This window comes from Eutrigla gurnardus (genome assembly GCF_963514095.1).
Source record: "Eutrigla gurnardus genome assembly, chromosome: 19".
NCBI lineage: Eukaryota > Metazoa > Chordata > Actinopteri > Perciformes > Triglidae > Eutrigla > Eutrigla gurnardus.
This window is the reverse complement of record NC_139930.1, coordinates 12,906,925-12,920,777: the sequence shown is the minus strand read 5'-3', so window position 1 is coordinate 12,920,777 and position 13,853 is coordinate 12,906,925. Positions and strand designations below refer to the sequence as shown.

Here is a 13,853-nt window from a genome sequence, read left to right as displayed (position 1 = left end):
GCAGGGACAGAGCCAAATTAATGTAAAAGAAATAAAAATAAAGCAGAGCTTTTCATGTGTAAAATCTTTATTATGTGCACAGAACTGTTTGTCAGGGGTTCAGTGAAACAAGCTGGGTGAGTGGTCCCTTCCCAACACCAACACCGGAGAGGGCGCCTTCAGTTCGACCCTTAACAGTGACAAGAGGCACCACTACATTTGCACAACATTTACACCATAGAGATGCACACCCCCTCCCCCTCCCCAAATAAAACCCGATGGTAAATTTCAAGCCCAGAAGAACAGGAACAAAATGGTTGAAAGGAATTCTTCCACATTCATAAAGCTGATGGTTATCAATGAGCAAACTGGTGGGAGGAAAAAAGTTCAACAGCTATTGTTTAAAAAAAAAAAAAAAAAAGAAGTAATCCAGCTCTACTAAATCAATCTACCAGGTTGTCACTGGAATGTACAACAGGAGAGAAAATAAATGTAAAAGCAGTGCATGAAACCGCACACGACTCATATTTGGCGACACAAAAAAATAACAATGGAAATATTGATGCTACATACAGTTTTTCTGAGTAGTAAATACAAACTTCACATAATAATGTTTGACCACAATTTGGAAAAAAACAAAACAAAAAAAAAACTTAAGACTTCCTTCAACAAAATAAATGTCTTTTCTTCAAATGTGTTCATGAGCTGCGAGAGTTTTTCGTTTTCTCTGTGTCGGGGGGGCGAAGTGTGAAATTGGCGACTCGATGAGGAAAAAAAAAAATAAAGTTCATCTTGGAATGTAGGGCTTGGTCTCATCACAGGGACGACGCCAAGCTCCATGAAGCCGAATCTTGAGAATTTGGCTGAGGCTGACCCCGTCTATTTGATTCCTCTCCAAAAAACGACCAACGGTCCCGGCAAAGGAGGGGTGGGGGGTGGGAGGGGGAGACAACGACTTATATGGCGACCTTGGCAACCTGGTCTTCCAGTCTGGCAATTCGACGGTCTTGGAGGATGACACGGTCCCTGAGTGACTTGAACTCTCGGAGTACCTCTTCCAGTTTATCTTCCATTTTCTGGTCCAGTTTCTGGTCAGAAACGGAGAGAGAGTTAGCTTTGGTTCTTTAGTCCCGTCATTTGGCTCTCAAGAGGCTGCTAAAGATCGTCAGTGTTTACAGAAGAGTTTGCGAGCATTAACTTCTTTATTATATCTCCTTCAAAACTAATTTTGAGCAAAACAAGCAGGGATTTTACAGGCAATGAAGCCCTCCAGCATTTAACATTTTCCCTTGCTGTTCCACTGAATCGTGACCCACATTCCAAACTATGTGCTGATCCATAACTTTTGTGAATTGTTCCAACCATAATAATCACTGTGAAAGGAGCGGTTCAAATGTCAGCAAAAAAATGTGTGCGAGTTTGAGACGTTTTTAATGGAGGAACCCGTGATGACGATCGGTATGAATAAAAATATCACACTCACTACTGAGGGCTTTGGAGAAGAGACGTGCTTCTGGACAGTCGAGATGTTTTCTGCTTTTGTGGCCGGCTTGGTCTCCAGGACGTTCTTCTTGACCACCTTCAGATCCCGGGTCTTTGTGGAGACGTAGCCATCTTTGAGTGAGATCAGGATGGGGCCTCCGTTCTTCCCAGCGAACCACTCCTCCGACTCCAGGGCCGGATCGGGGCCGGCTGTGTCGGGATACAGGTCGTCCTGGAACAGATCCGACTGGTGGAGAGGACACGGGACATGTCAGGAGGAGGACAGCCAAGGAAAAGGACATGGTCTAAGAAGAAGCATTGGAATAATGACTTATTTATTACTTGATATGAAAACAGACTTACCTTACGGGGGACTGTCATAATGATGGGTTCACATTTTCTCTCATGTAATTTGTAAAACCTACAGAGAGGATTCATATAATATGATTAATATCGTACAAGTTAAATGCAACATGAAAAAAACATTAAAACAGACACTCAAGAGAGAGATAAACAAATTAAAAATAATCAGAAAGGAATACATTAAGTCAATTATGAACATTTATACATTGGTATGGATCATTATTTTATTAATTCAGGTTTATTTAAAAAATGACAACAATCTGATAAAAGCAAGAATACAGATATCAACCATTTGTTTATTTATTTTTCACTTACTTAAATTACCTCTGTCCAATTTTTGTTTTGATAATCTTCTATGATACCAAACTGAATATCTTTGGGTTTTGAACTGTTGGTCGCACAAAACAAGACATTTAAGCGTTTAACCTTTTTCTGAAATTTTAGCAATTAACTGAGAAAATACATGGGTTAAATCCATCCTTAGTTCCATTCCTAGTCATGTCTCCAGCAACGTTTGGATTCATTGAGACAAGAAAATGTGAAAAAATGTGAAAATTGTGTCAAAAATGTGTTAAAACTGGTAACATTTTTAAAATTCTTTCAGACAAATTCTGTAATAAAACAAACAAAACACATAATCAGTGCAATACCTTGCGATTTCACATTTGTTGACATCCAGGCCTCGTTTGGGCATGTAGCCCATGCCTCTCTGAGGTTCCTTGGTGGAAAAGGTGCTGAGGTAGTGAACAAACGGCGCCTCATCAGTGATCTCAAAGTACCGAATGCTGCTGTCACCCTGAGGACACACAGTCACAGCCCAAAGTCAGCTTGTGAATCAACTTATCTGAAATGGGAGACGAGAGTCTTTGGAAAACTGCTCACCTTGCCACACAGGTAGACTACACTGGTGTCGGGGTCGTAGAAGGGCAGCAGAACTCCATTACTGGAGTCCATCTCTTGAACACATATCGGCTCATCCATGTTTTCCTGTATTTGAAGCGAATCACTAATTAGTCGAAGACCCATAACCTCTCTCACGTATAGTCACTAATGTAAAACCACAAATCTTACTCTGCTAATACATTAAAATAACTCCTGCTAACAGGATTCGTAAAAGTGAGATCCTGCAGCAGAGGCATAATGGAATAAACATGCGACAGGAGAAACTATAATCCTCATTTCACATGCAGGCAGTACAGGATAAACTGTGATATATATCACAGACAGGAAGCTGCACAAAGCATGGCTCTTCAAACCTCCAGGGTCATATAGACGGATCAGTATGTGTGTGTTTGAGCGAGATCCACTCTGGACACGTACGGTTTTCCACAGAGCCAGCTGGCGTTCGCTCATGCGGCTGAATCCAGTGGTGAAAATGTTTCCGTCTGCTAAGAAGATCGCCCTCATTGGTCGAGCTCCCTCGTGAGCTTTGTCCTTCTCCTAAAAACAGAAACGCACTTGTCAGACTGGGCAGCCGTGTTTGTAGGTAGCTTTTGAGTAAACAGTGTGGCGGGGGATTCTGGGAAAGATTATTCCACACGAGAAGCATCCAAGCATCAAATCCCCCACAGCGTTTCCACTTACCGCAATAACCTTTTTTTTACGGGGATCGATGACGCGGACCTTCTTGTCCTTGCAGGCGGTGCAGAGCAGGCTGCCGTTGCGGCTCCAGCTGACACTAAAGATAACGTCAGGGTGCATGTCCTCCAGGTTGATCATGGCCTCGCCCGTGCCCACATTCCAAATGACAATCTGGTTGTCGCACCCTAAAAAGGACACATGCAGCACAGCCTGATGACATGCACCTCGCTGTCCCAGGGCTATTTTAAGCACTTTACGTCACACAGAGCAAAATGTCTGTGAGGTGACTGGTCAAATTTGGAGGTCAGCTGTGCACAGCTCAGTGCGAGGGCACGGGGTGTACCACAGGGCTCCGTCAAAGGTTACCTGCGCTGAGGAGGACGTTGCGAGCGGTGGGATGCCAAGACACGATGCCGACCCTCTTAGAGTGGCCCTCTAACACGACCACAGGCTCTGATAGGGGATTCTCCAGCCCATTCTCAGGGATCTGCCACACCTGAGGCAGAAAAATAAAAACAGTTACATACCCGACACACAGAAAATCTGTCCATGATCGTCTTTTTGCCAGCTACTGGGAAACAACACTGGCATTTTTTTTTAACAAAAATACACATTTACATATACCTTTCCTCAAAAACTCTACAAACTAGAGTCATAAGAAATTCAAAATATATTTAAATTCATCAAAAGTGAACATCCTATGATCCTGTATCCTAGATTACAGTATTTTACATATGAAAACCAACTTGAAAGATGATATATATCAAAAACATGCCCATAATTTGCAGCAGATCTAAAATCAGACGTTGTATGGGAAAAGTGTAATTGGTTATACGAGTGCTTATACTTGCTCCTCTGTTAAAACGCGCATAATGATCCAGGAAAAAAACTCAAAGCTCATGTGATGCTTGAGTGGTTAACCGTGTTCTTACCATGACTGTGCAGTCCTCCGAACCGCTGGCGATGACGAGGTCATTGTGAGGACACCAGTCGATGTCCAACACGGGGCCCGTGTGACCACATACTGTAGGGTAGACCTTGTCTATACGGCCAGACTGTAAAACAGAAGACAACTTTGTTACATAAGATTGGGAGCTCCGTCCGCCTGTAAGCTCATATCTGTCAGAGGGATATGAAAATGATTAACAGCGCTAATTTAACTATGCAGCAGAAGTTACACTGAGACTTTTGCATGATAACAAGACCATTTCACTCTTCTATGACCATCTGTCCTCTGAAAACAGAGAAGCTAGATAATTAATTATTGTACATTTTCCAAAATTACACTCTGATAGTTGTTAATATCGAACAATATTTAACTGTAAAACCAAGAGTGTTTTCATTTATGGAGGACGGCCATGAGAGGAGAGGAGATTCAGCACCAAATCATGACTGAATTCACAACAAAATGAGACGGCTTGGTGTCATGAATATGTGTGATCATCTGCGTGCGTGTTATGATCCAAAGATTAATTTGAATACGAGGACACAATAAACCCCATTATACTGTCATCATCGGTCTACCTGAATTTCACAAAGTTAAGCGTCTCGGGAGGCAGAAACATTACACTGTGAATAACGTTCTGACAATTAACCCAGCGGCCTAAAATAATGCCGCACCCATCCACTCTGTGTGTATCATGTGTTCAATGAGTCAACTGTAACAGGATACGCATTAGATGCCTTTACTATCGGGCAGATTTAAATATTGATTATCTCTGGTTTTTACAATAGATACGAGCCTCAGGGAACCACAGGACAGGGTCACAGCAGCAGTGTGCTGGAGGTCTGCTGACCAAGAAGCCTATCGGATTGATTTGCTATGTGGTGTGAATGCTGTACTATGATACCGTGTACTGTTACCGTTTCTCTGGGTATTCTTTACTACCTCAGTGTCAAATGTTGGTCTTCAGTTGCCAGTGTCGAATTGGAAAATGACACAGCATAACAAAGAAATCTGGAAAAACACCCAACCCTTGAGACTCGACTATTCAAACTCCCCACTCACCTTTTGTAGAGGAAGTACAAGAAAGGCTCCTCCCCCACTGGCGTCTATGATGATGGCAACGAATTTGGGGTTGACGGCACAGAAGGAGCTGTCCCATGTGACCCTGGACACTCGGATGTCATCGTAGCACTGGTCGTTCCTCACGGCCTGACCGAAGACATGGCGGAACTTGCTCTGTCGCACAACTCGCCGCAACATATCTGCACGGAGAAATAAAGAGTACAATAAGATACCGAAGTGACATGAAATAAAATGTATTAAAACACACATTGTGGCCATTTTCATACAGAAACTGAACATCCTTCTGTCAACATTGAGCCTGCCGAGGAAGCCCTGGGGGTTTGAAGTTTACTGGCAGCGCTGCCTGTCTGATCGGAGATTATGCTTATCAACTGTGACCGAGTTTGTGGAGGAAATAAATCAGCTCTACCTCCTGGCAAACAGAGGTAAACTGTACATGAGAAACACTTCTCCAGCTGTGTTTACCGTCTTATCTCAGTGTCATTTTTCCAGACTTGAGTCAGGCTGACAGAAAAAGTTGTCGACTAGTAGGCAGGAAGACATAAAGCAACTAGACTATACAATAACTACACATTTTAAACTAACATACTGAGAAAAATATAATTCTTGAGCACCGTTCAGGTCTGCACATTATGAAAACACAAGAAAACAAAAAGGTCAACCAAGTTAAAACCTGGACATCTGGTTAAATCATCCAAAAGGAGAGACACAAATATTGCCCAACATATAACACTGGTTGTATAGCCTGGATATTGTGGATTTATCTTAACGCTGCAGTGAGGTTTTATTTTTAGGACATGGCCTTTCGCTGCTCCACAATTCAGGAAATGATCTCAAATGTTGATTGGCATTTAACGATCGCATTGTGACTCAGCGCAGCCTGAAGCATGTTCACCTCTTCCCGTTTCTTCTTTTAAAAAAAAACTCATGTCTGCTTGCAGCTTCAAGGACAACATTGGAAAAGGTCTGATCTGCAGCCAAAATATGAAAACTGAAGACGGGAATCCAAAAACGTGACTAGTCTTACCATTGTCTATTGTAATTCGCCCAAACTCTTTTGATAGGGAGAGGGAGGTTTTCCACCATTTCAGTGGCATGCTGTGTAATTATCTGGAAAACAGTGTCTTAGTGCGGTAATTAAGCGACCAGCCTGAAGCGACACACTGAGCCAATACAGACTGTGAGATTTCTGTCAAACCACCTGCTTCTTCATACTCAGTCATGGGTTTTGACAATGGAAATGCTGAATCACAGCCCTTTTTGATCTGATAAAGACACAGATTTCTGCTAAACATTCTACAGCAACGAAGGAGCCTATTTTTTACAAAGGATTTAATACATATTACACCAGCATCATCAGATACTGTCTCTGATGTAAAGCTGTATTTTTAAAAGTGCTACAACCTGAATCCAGCAAATGACAGATTACAAATAACAGATTGTGATTAATTGACACAGCATCTTTGTTTCTTTACATGAAGTAAATCCTTAATAGGTTAATGTATGGAACATGGAGTCAAAACGAGGAGGTTGAACTTCGACATGGCCCTTCTTATGAATAATAATACTCCCCCCGGGTATAGTTGATTCATAGCACACAATGTGCCACAGAGCCGTGGACTGTGGTCGTGTTGCTGAAGGCCAGCATGATGCCTGGACAGCCTGTTCCCTCAAACACTGTTGGTGCTCCATTCAAGAGCAGCTCCACTCTCCACAAACGTGCCTCTGACTATCGCTGCTTCCCCTGCAGCCTTCAGTTGATGTCATACACTACAGCTCCTTATCACCACCCAAACCACGGGCATTACTGAACGGGGCGGACAGCCTCGGTTCAGCAGTTGCAGACTAACGCTATGATATTATTATCCAAGAGTGTAATCTGAAGAATTTCTCGGATATAAATAAAGATGTAGGACTGACTCTGCTTGGGCTAAATGGGTGGACCCAACCTAAGATGCAATCATAAACTTAGCTTGGGCTTATTCATACGGGCATGTTGCGTTTTATGTCGGTTAATGCTGAATATAGTAAATGATTCAATGGAGGTGGAAACAGCTACACAGTGCTAACGTTAAACAATGGTTGCTAGCTACCGTTAGCTGATGTTAAGCTCGCCGTGTAACGTGTACCCTCCTCCCCATTAAAACACCCGGTTATAAATGAAATAACACGGGGAGACCCAGTCGCGGCCCCTTTTTGGTAGTAAATCCAACTAAGTCTTTTTTAAGGCTACGGGAAAGCTGCAGTTAACCGGAGATAACTTAAGATAGCGCTAACGTCCATGAAACAAGGGGGTTGGATCGGGATTTGTATTTTGGGGAGCAGGCTCCAGATGTGACTACCGCTTGAGAGCGAAACAAAGCGTGTCGTTCACTGAAACCTTTACATTCCAAAAATAATATCCAATAAGTGAAGTGAGGTCTAACGTTAAAAAAGGTGGCGGTAATAGTCGTGGACCGTGTTCCGCCGCACTGCCCCGGCAGCGCTGCAGCTGTGCCGGGTTGGTCCCGTCTGAACAGCCGTTGGTACACAGAGACGCTACGCCGCAGACAAGGAGGCGGCAACCCGGTGGGAGTGATGCTAGAAGGAAAATCACGCAAAAAGTAGCCACACTGTACGTATTATGCCCACACAGAGATGTCCACACCGCGTGCAATGTGTAATTCGTGTATGACTGCAGCAGCCTGTCGGTGTGTTTTGCATCCGAACCGCTCATCAGTTAGCTAGCTAGCTGGGCTAGCTACCTAGCCTAGCTGCTAACCGTTAGCTGCGGTGGACCACAGCCAGCTGACGCAAGTGCAGATATTTCCACTCAAGGTTTTTGGCTGCTCCCATTCTCAAACCCGTCCAGCGAGTTAAATGGATGCTGCACAGCCGAGACCGACAGATCATATGCAAAAAAAACACAATGCAAATACACTTTTCAGGCTTTCTTACCTCCTAACTCTATGCAAGATTTTCGTAAGCACGGGGGTAATCAATCACAACACATGAATCTGGTAGTTTAGGCGCGCCCTTATCCTGCAGGACGTTGCTCTAGTATCCCTTGTCCCCACAAAAAAAAAAGAAGCTCAGCCGCTTTGCACTTATTCCCCCTCCTCAGGTGCAAATATGTGGCCCGGAAGAAGTGCTTTAAATCTCGAGGTATTTCTGGATGCCAGTTGATCAATGGAGCATCCCCTGGCCGCTTCTCACCTGCTGAAGACTAGCAATCGTCTACTCTCATCGTTATTAAATTCAATGGGATACGTTGACGACCGGCCACGGCACATGCGCACACGACAATCCCGATTTCATTTCCTAAGGCTGTGAATGGGGATGGGGCTGCAGGAAAAACTGGGTTTCTTGCCACATTTCTCCACATTTCCGTTTGAAGTAGTAGACCTACTGAATGAATGCATTTTTGTTCAACTAAGCAAAAATGTGCATTTTCGTTGCCAGCAGCATCTTTTGTATCATGGTCCCTCCCCCTCCCCCCTCTGTCCCATCCTACCCCAGCCTGCACTGTCCAAACACAATAAAGACACCCCATAGACGGTGATGCATATCACATCACATATTTAGGACAATCGGTTTATCCTCTCATCAGTGTTGTCAAAGAACATATTTGCATAGGGTTTATTAAATTTAGGGGTTTCCAAACTGGTTATACAGATTTTGATGCTGACTAATTATATCTAATTTCTAGCCTTTCTTACAAAGTGTCAGACATCATAATGAATGTATGTGAATATGAATGTAAGACAAGACTGAAACCTTGGAAATGGTAGTTTGACCAAATAATCCCAACTCAAGAGCCACTTAGATTAATATGGGAGAACCTCCGAATATACACCAGGACCCAGAATCAAAACCCAGAACCCTCATTGGTGAAAGGACAAACTTGGTCAACTGACTAAATTCCAGGAATATGAAACTATTTATTTTCTTTGTATTTAACAATCACGTAATTTCTCTCACAACCAGGCAAGAAAACTCTAACTCTTGATTGAATTAGGCTTAAGAGTCAAATATAATGCATAATAAATCCTGTTGTTACTTTACTGGCAGAGCATGAACGCATCAGCTGCTTGTAATAAAACCATAAAAATAATGAGCTAAAAAGGCTAAAAATCTCCCCAGAGCATCAATATAAAAATAAAAAAATATTAATGATAAGCTTTAAATGAGACTTCTGCATATTGTTTGACACACATTTATTATTTAAAATATGCCTGCCTCTTATCTTGAAGCGCTTCTCTATTAAATCCATTGTTAAAATGACGTTTCCATTTTTTGTTAATCAAATTAGTTCCTAAATAGGCTTATTGAACAGAGTTGTTTTACATTACAGTAGGCCATAAAGCCTTCAAGTAAAGTTGTACCATGAAATTTGCATGTGAAGTGTTTTTCACATGACAGTCTGTGGTATGCAGTTTGGAAAGTACCCTCTCATCCTAATATAACACACATCATGTGCTTTTCGTGGATTCATTCTTTGATAAACCATTGGATCATTAAAAAAAAATGACAGAACCGGCGTCTCCAACATTGACATGCCCAAGTCTTTACCTTTCTTTGGAGAGTGTTGAACTTCCGGTAATCTCTCTTTGGACTTCTTCGGGACGTCAAAGGCATTCTTAATTTGGGAAACTTTCACACTTGGACCCTCCTCTGCCACCCGAACCAGAGCTTTGGCCCCTTCCGGTTTGACCCGGGCCTGGTGTCTCTGCATTTGATTCCTCTCCTTGACGATCTCCGCCACTGGTTTGTACGAACCCACCTCGCTGTCATTTCCTGCATCCCTGTCACTTCTGTGGTTGTCTTTACGCCTACCATAGTTACCATGGCTGTCGCTGCTGACTCTTTCAGGTAGGAGCTCAGGGTAGATTTCCTTTTTCCCTGAAGAAGCAGGTTTTGATCTTTGGATTTCACTGTGTGACGTGACCTCAGCGGTGTGCAGAGTCTCTGAGGAGGCAAAACGATTCGGGTTTTTTTTGGCAACGGGAGGGGGCGAGCTTTTAAATCTGGATCGTCTCTCCAGGAATACTCTCCTCTGCAACATGTCTAGGTTTTGCGGCTCTTCCTCTGGAGACAGCTTTGCCATGCGCTCGCAGTAGTCAAAGTCGATCACATCTCCGTACTGGTCATCCATGTGTCTGAGCGACAGATATTCCCAAGGACTGAGGTCAACGGACAGCCGCCGTACGTCCGTCGGTACCGCGTATGTGCCCCTTTCGTCCCACAGCAAGCACATGTCCTGATTGACTGTGTTGCACGGAGCAGTTTTGTTAAAATCAAAAGTGTGTCTCCTCTTGAGCCTCTCCTCAGAACGCAGGTGATCTTTCCCTCTTCTCTGCACATCGGTAGACCTCAACTGTGCAGTTTTGAGCTTTATAAACGGATTTTTAGGTTTTTTGGGTACAGGCGGAGGTGGACCTTTAACTTTGGGCTTTTCTTTTGGCACAGATTCATCTTTAGAATCACACGAGCCACCCGGCGCCATCTGTGAGTTGACGGCGCTTGTACCGAGTTGTGTCGGTGCTGATGTGTCTCTCGGAGGCAACAAGTGAGTTACAGGCGGATGGGTGATGACAGCAGAGAAACAAACCAGCCCGCGCTCCCTCTTTGAGGTCGCAACCTGTATGTTTCCATTACAGCATTCATTACCTGGCAGAGACTGAGAAGGGATTAAATTGCATTGTTCCAATGAAAAAGAGGGAACGTCGTGCTGGGGTGGTATTTCAGAAGTTGGGGGCTCGGCCTTTGGGGGGTGAGAGTCGAACACTTGGCTGCCCTGGTTCCTGGTACCTCCTTGAGCCCTCTTGGAGACAGCACCAGCAAACCTGCTCTGATGGGACTGATCGGTTCCCACTTGGGTTTCTTGTGCAATACATCCTGAATCGTGAGTTTCCTTATATTGCTTTTCTGAATCTCTTAAAGAAGGATCTACCTCTTCTGAGCATGGTTCCCAGTTTGACTCTCTCTCCCTACCTGGTTCCTCCTGTATAATGAACTGGCCTGCTTCAACAAGCATACCGTCCAAATAATCGGTGCCCTTTCTTAATCGTCTCACCGAGCCGCTGTTGTTTTGTGTTGACAGGTCCTCCTTAGTCATGTCGGTAGGACATCGCCCCTCGCTGTGGTCATTCATGTTTTGCTCCCTCCCTGCTTTCCCTCTCCCAGTTGTCTCGGCGTAGGCAGCTCCGACGTGACCAACTCCTTTTAGCCGACACCTGCTGCCTGTCACTTCAGCCAAATGTTGACCCACATCCCTCTCAAAACCGGCTCCGGGTGAACTCTCACCATGCGCTTCCACGCCGTCAGTATTGACGGGAACCGTGTCGGATCTTCTCCTGCTTTTCTTCTCATTGCCCTTTTCTTGAGGGGTGTTCGTGGAAATTTGTGGAAGCTTGCAGCCTTGAGCTAAAGCCTCTTCCTCAACTCTTCTTTTAACAGGTGATAGAAGAGTTTTTATCCTCTTTCCAAAAGGGATGTCCCCATCGGATGACATCCAAGTCTCATCCTTCTCGAGCACCACAAAGTCCTCCTCACTGGTGGGATCGCACAAGGTCGTTTGACTCCCGGTTTGAGTGTCTGGACCCAACTTGCTACAACTAAGTTCTGATTTCTTCCCATTTCCCTGCTCCTCCATAGCTGTAGTCCCAGTAAAGGCCATGGCCTCACGCTTAGAGCCTCGCCTTACGTTCAAAGTCTGTCTTGTCTCCTTGGGTCTCAGGGCGGTTTTTGACTCCTCTACAGTTCGAGTGACACTCCGGCTCTCCCAGTCTCCACCCACGCACGCTCCCCTGGTGTTCAGAGGGTGATCGCTCCGACCCAGAGGCCTGATTGGCTGCCCAGTTTGGGGGTCTGTACGTGCAGAAGTGAGTGTGAGCTCCCCTGCGTGGCCAGTGGATGGGCCGCTGACATTGGTCCGACTAATCCAACCGCCACCCTGAGGGGTCGCAAAACTGCCATCGTCCTGATCTCTGCTCCCGTCTTGTTGTGCTGTCTCCAGCTGTTCCGTCTCTCCAGTTTGCCCCGATCCATCGGAATTATTAAGTGACTCTTCATCCTTTTCCGACAGCTTCTCCAGCTTCTGGCCCATGGTCGTTGTTCCGTCTTCGCATTAGGAAAAGAGGGAGACAAATGTCAAGACAATAGCGTAATGAGGATGGCTTGCCTCCCTATCCCAATGAAATGACATCACACAACAGGCATCACTCTCTATATTTAACCACCTTGAACCTCTCTCTATTTTGGTATATTCTTCTATACCACTCACACGTGCCCTCCCGTGGCCTCGCTATCCATCTCCACCTATTCTGACGGAAAGGAATGCCGTGGCGGCTATAATTAAAGCTGGTCTGACTGCTGCCAGTGAGTCTGGAGGCCAAAAAGGAAACAAGACGAGTGAGATAAGAGGTCAGCCGCCAGGTGCCAAGGTCAAATAAAACGTGATCTAATAAATGATGCCAAAGAGATGATGATTATACATTTGACTTATAAATGAGTGAGTCTTGATTTATACCAAAGCCTTGTTTTTGTATACGATTGGTGGGTGCAATAAGTCATTCTGTAAACATGTCTCCTCAGAGCCAACACAGTGTGAGACATCATGCACCGTCAATTACCGGTTTGGAGACAAGGTGTGCTTGTGCTTCCCCTTCAAACCAGCTGGATGTTTATGGATGTTTTGGTTACGGGGTCTACAGAAAGGTCATCCGAAATACTGATTCAAGTCACAAGTGCTTTGACTTTTGAACCAAATTGTTTGTCCGGGGACTTTAACCGCCACCAGCTGGGAGATTATTGCAAAGGGAAAACAGCTCAGCCGACTTTAAACTGGCATGTGGAGTATTTTTAGCTTAAACAACTGTGCGTGAGTGTCGTCACATCGGATTTTTCCAGGAGCACACACTTAAATTAATCTAGAATCAGACGAAATGCTAAGCTAACGTCCTTTGGTTTCGTGGGTTGAAAAGAGAGGAGGTGACTGAACCTCTTCACCCTGCATCTGCAAGCATGCGGTCGGCCGCTGAAGCTATTTCAAGCCCGAGAGGTGTTGAGTGACACTTCGTTTCTTTCAAGCCCGTCTATTTAACCGATGTGCTAGTCCACACAACGTAAATGAAACTACTTCCCTTGAACTTTGTCTCCTGTTGATCCATAAATTATAGTCTTCGCTGTCCGCACCAGTGACTCCTGACTCAGGGCACTTGGAAGGGGAAAGAGTGTGGAATAGCGGAATTAATTTGAACAAATCAAAAAAGGTTGAAGCAGTTAGCTAAAAAGAATGGATACATTAGCTATATATACATTAATGGCATGTCTATGAAGAGGTATTTGAGTTCATCTGGTTTCAGCCTGTTTTTCTGGTGTGATTTAGCTCCCGACAAAACTTTCGACAGACGCACGCTCTTGCAGCTTTAGTGAATCG

The 13,853-nt window shown here is 44.4% G+C and overlaps 1 protein-coding gene across 3 annotated transcripts; it reads right to left on the bottom strand.

The window, feature by feature from the left end:
- Positions 1–58: 58 nt before the first annotated feature.
- On the bottom strand, positions 59–12,278 carry LOC311030099 (coronin-1C-A-like). 3 transcript variants are annotated; one of them, XM_084035659.1, is made up of 11 exons: positions 9,986–12,278; positions 5,414–5,613; positions 4,338–4,460; positions 3,772–3,901; positions 3,409–3,590; positions 3,145–3,264; positions 2,707–2,811; positions 2,475–2,620; positions 1,825–1,882; positions 1,463–1,708; positions 59–1,067 (listed from the first exon to the last, which is right to left on the bottom strand). In XM_084035659.1, the coding sequence occupies exons 1-11, from the start codon at positions 12,090–12,092 to the stop codon at positions 936–938; spliced, it is 3,549 nt and encodes a 1,182-aa protein (XP_083891785.1). In that variant the 5' UTR covers positions 12,093–12,278; the 3' UTR covers positions 59–935. The 3 variants fall into 3 exon arrangements, with proteins under 3 accessions (XP_083891785.1, XP_083891786.1, XP_083891787.1); XM_084035660.1 differs by having other exon boundaries at positions 1,466–1,708; positions 9,986–12,273; XM_084035661.1 differs by lacking the exon at positions 9,986–12,278 and adding an exon at positions 8,372–8,690.
- Positions 12,279–13,853: the final 1,575 nt, after the last annotated feature.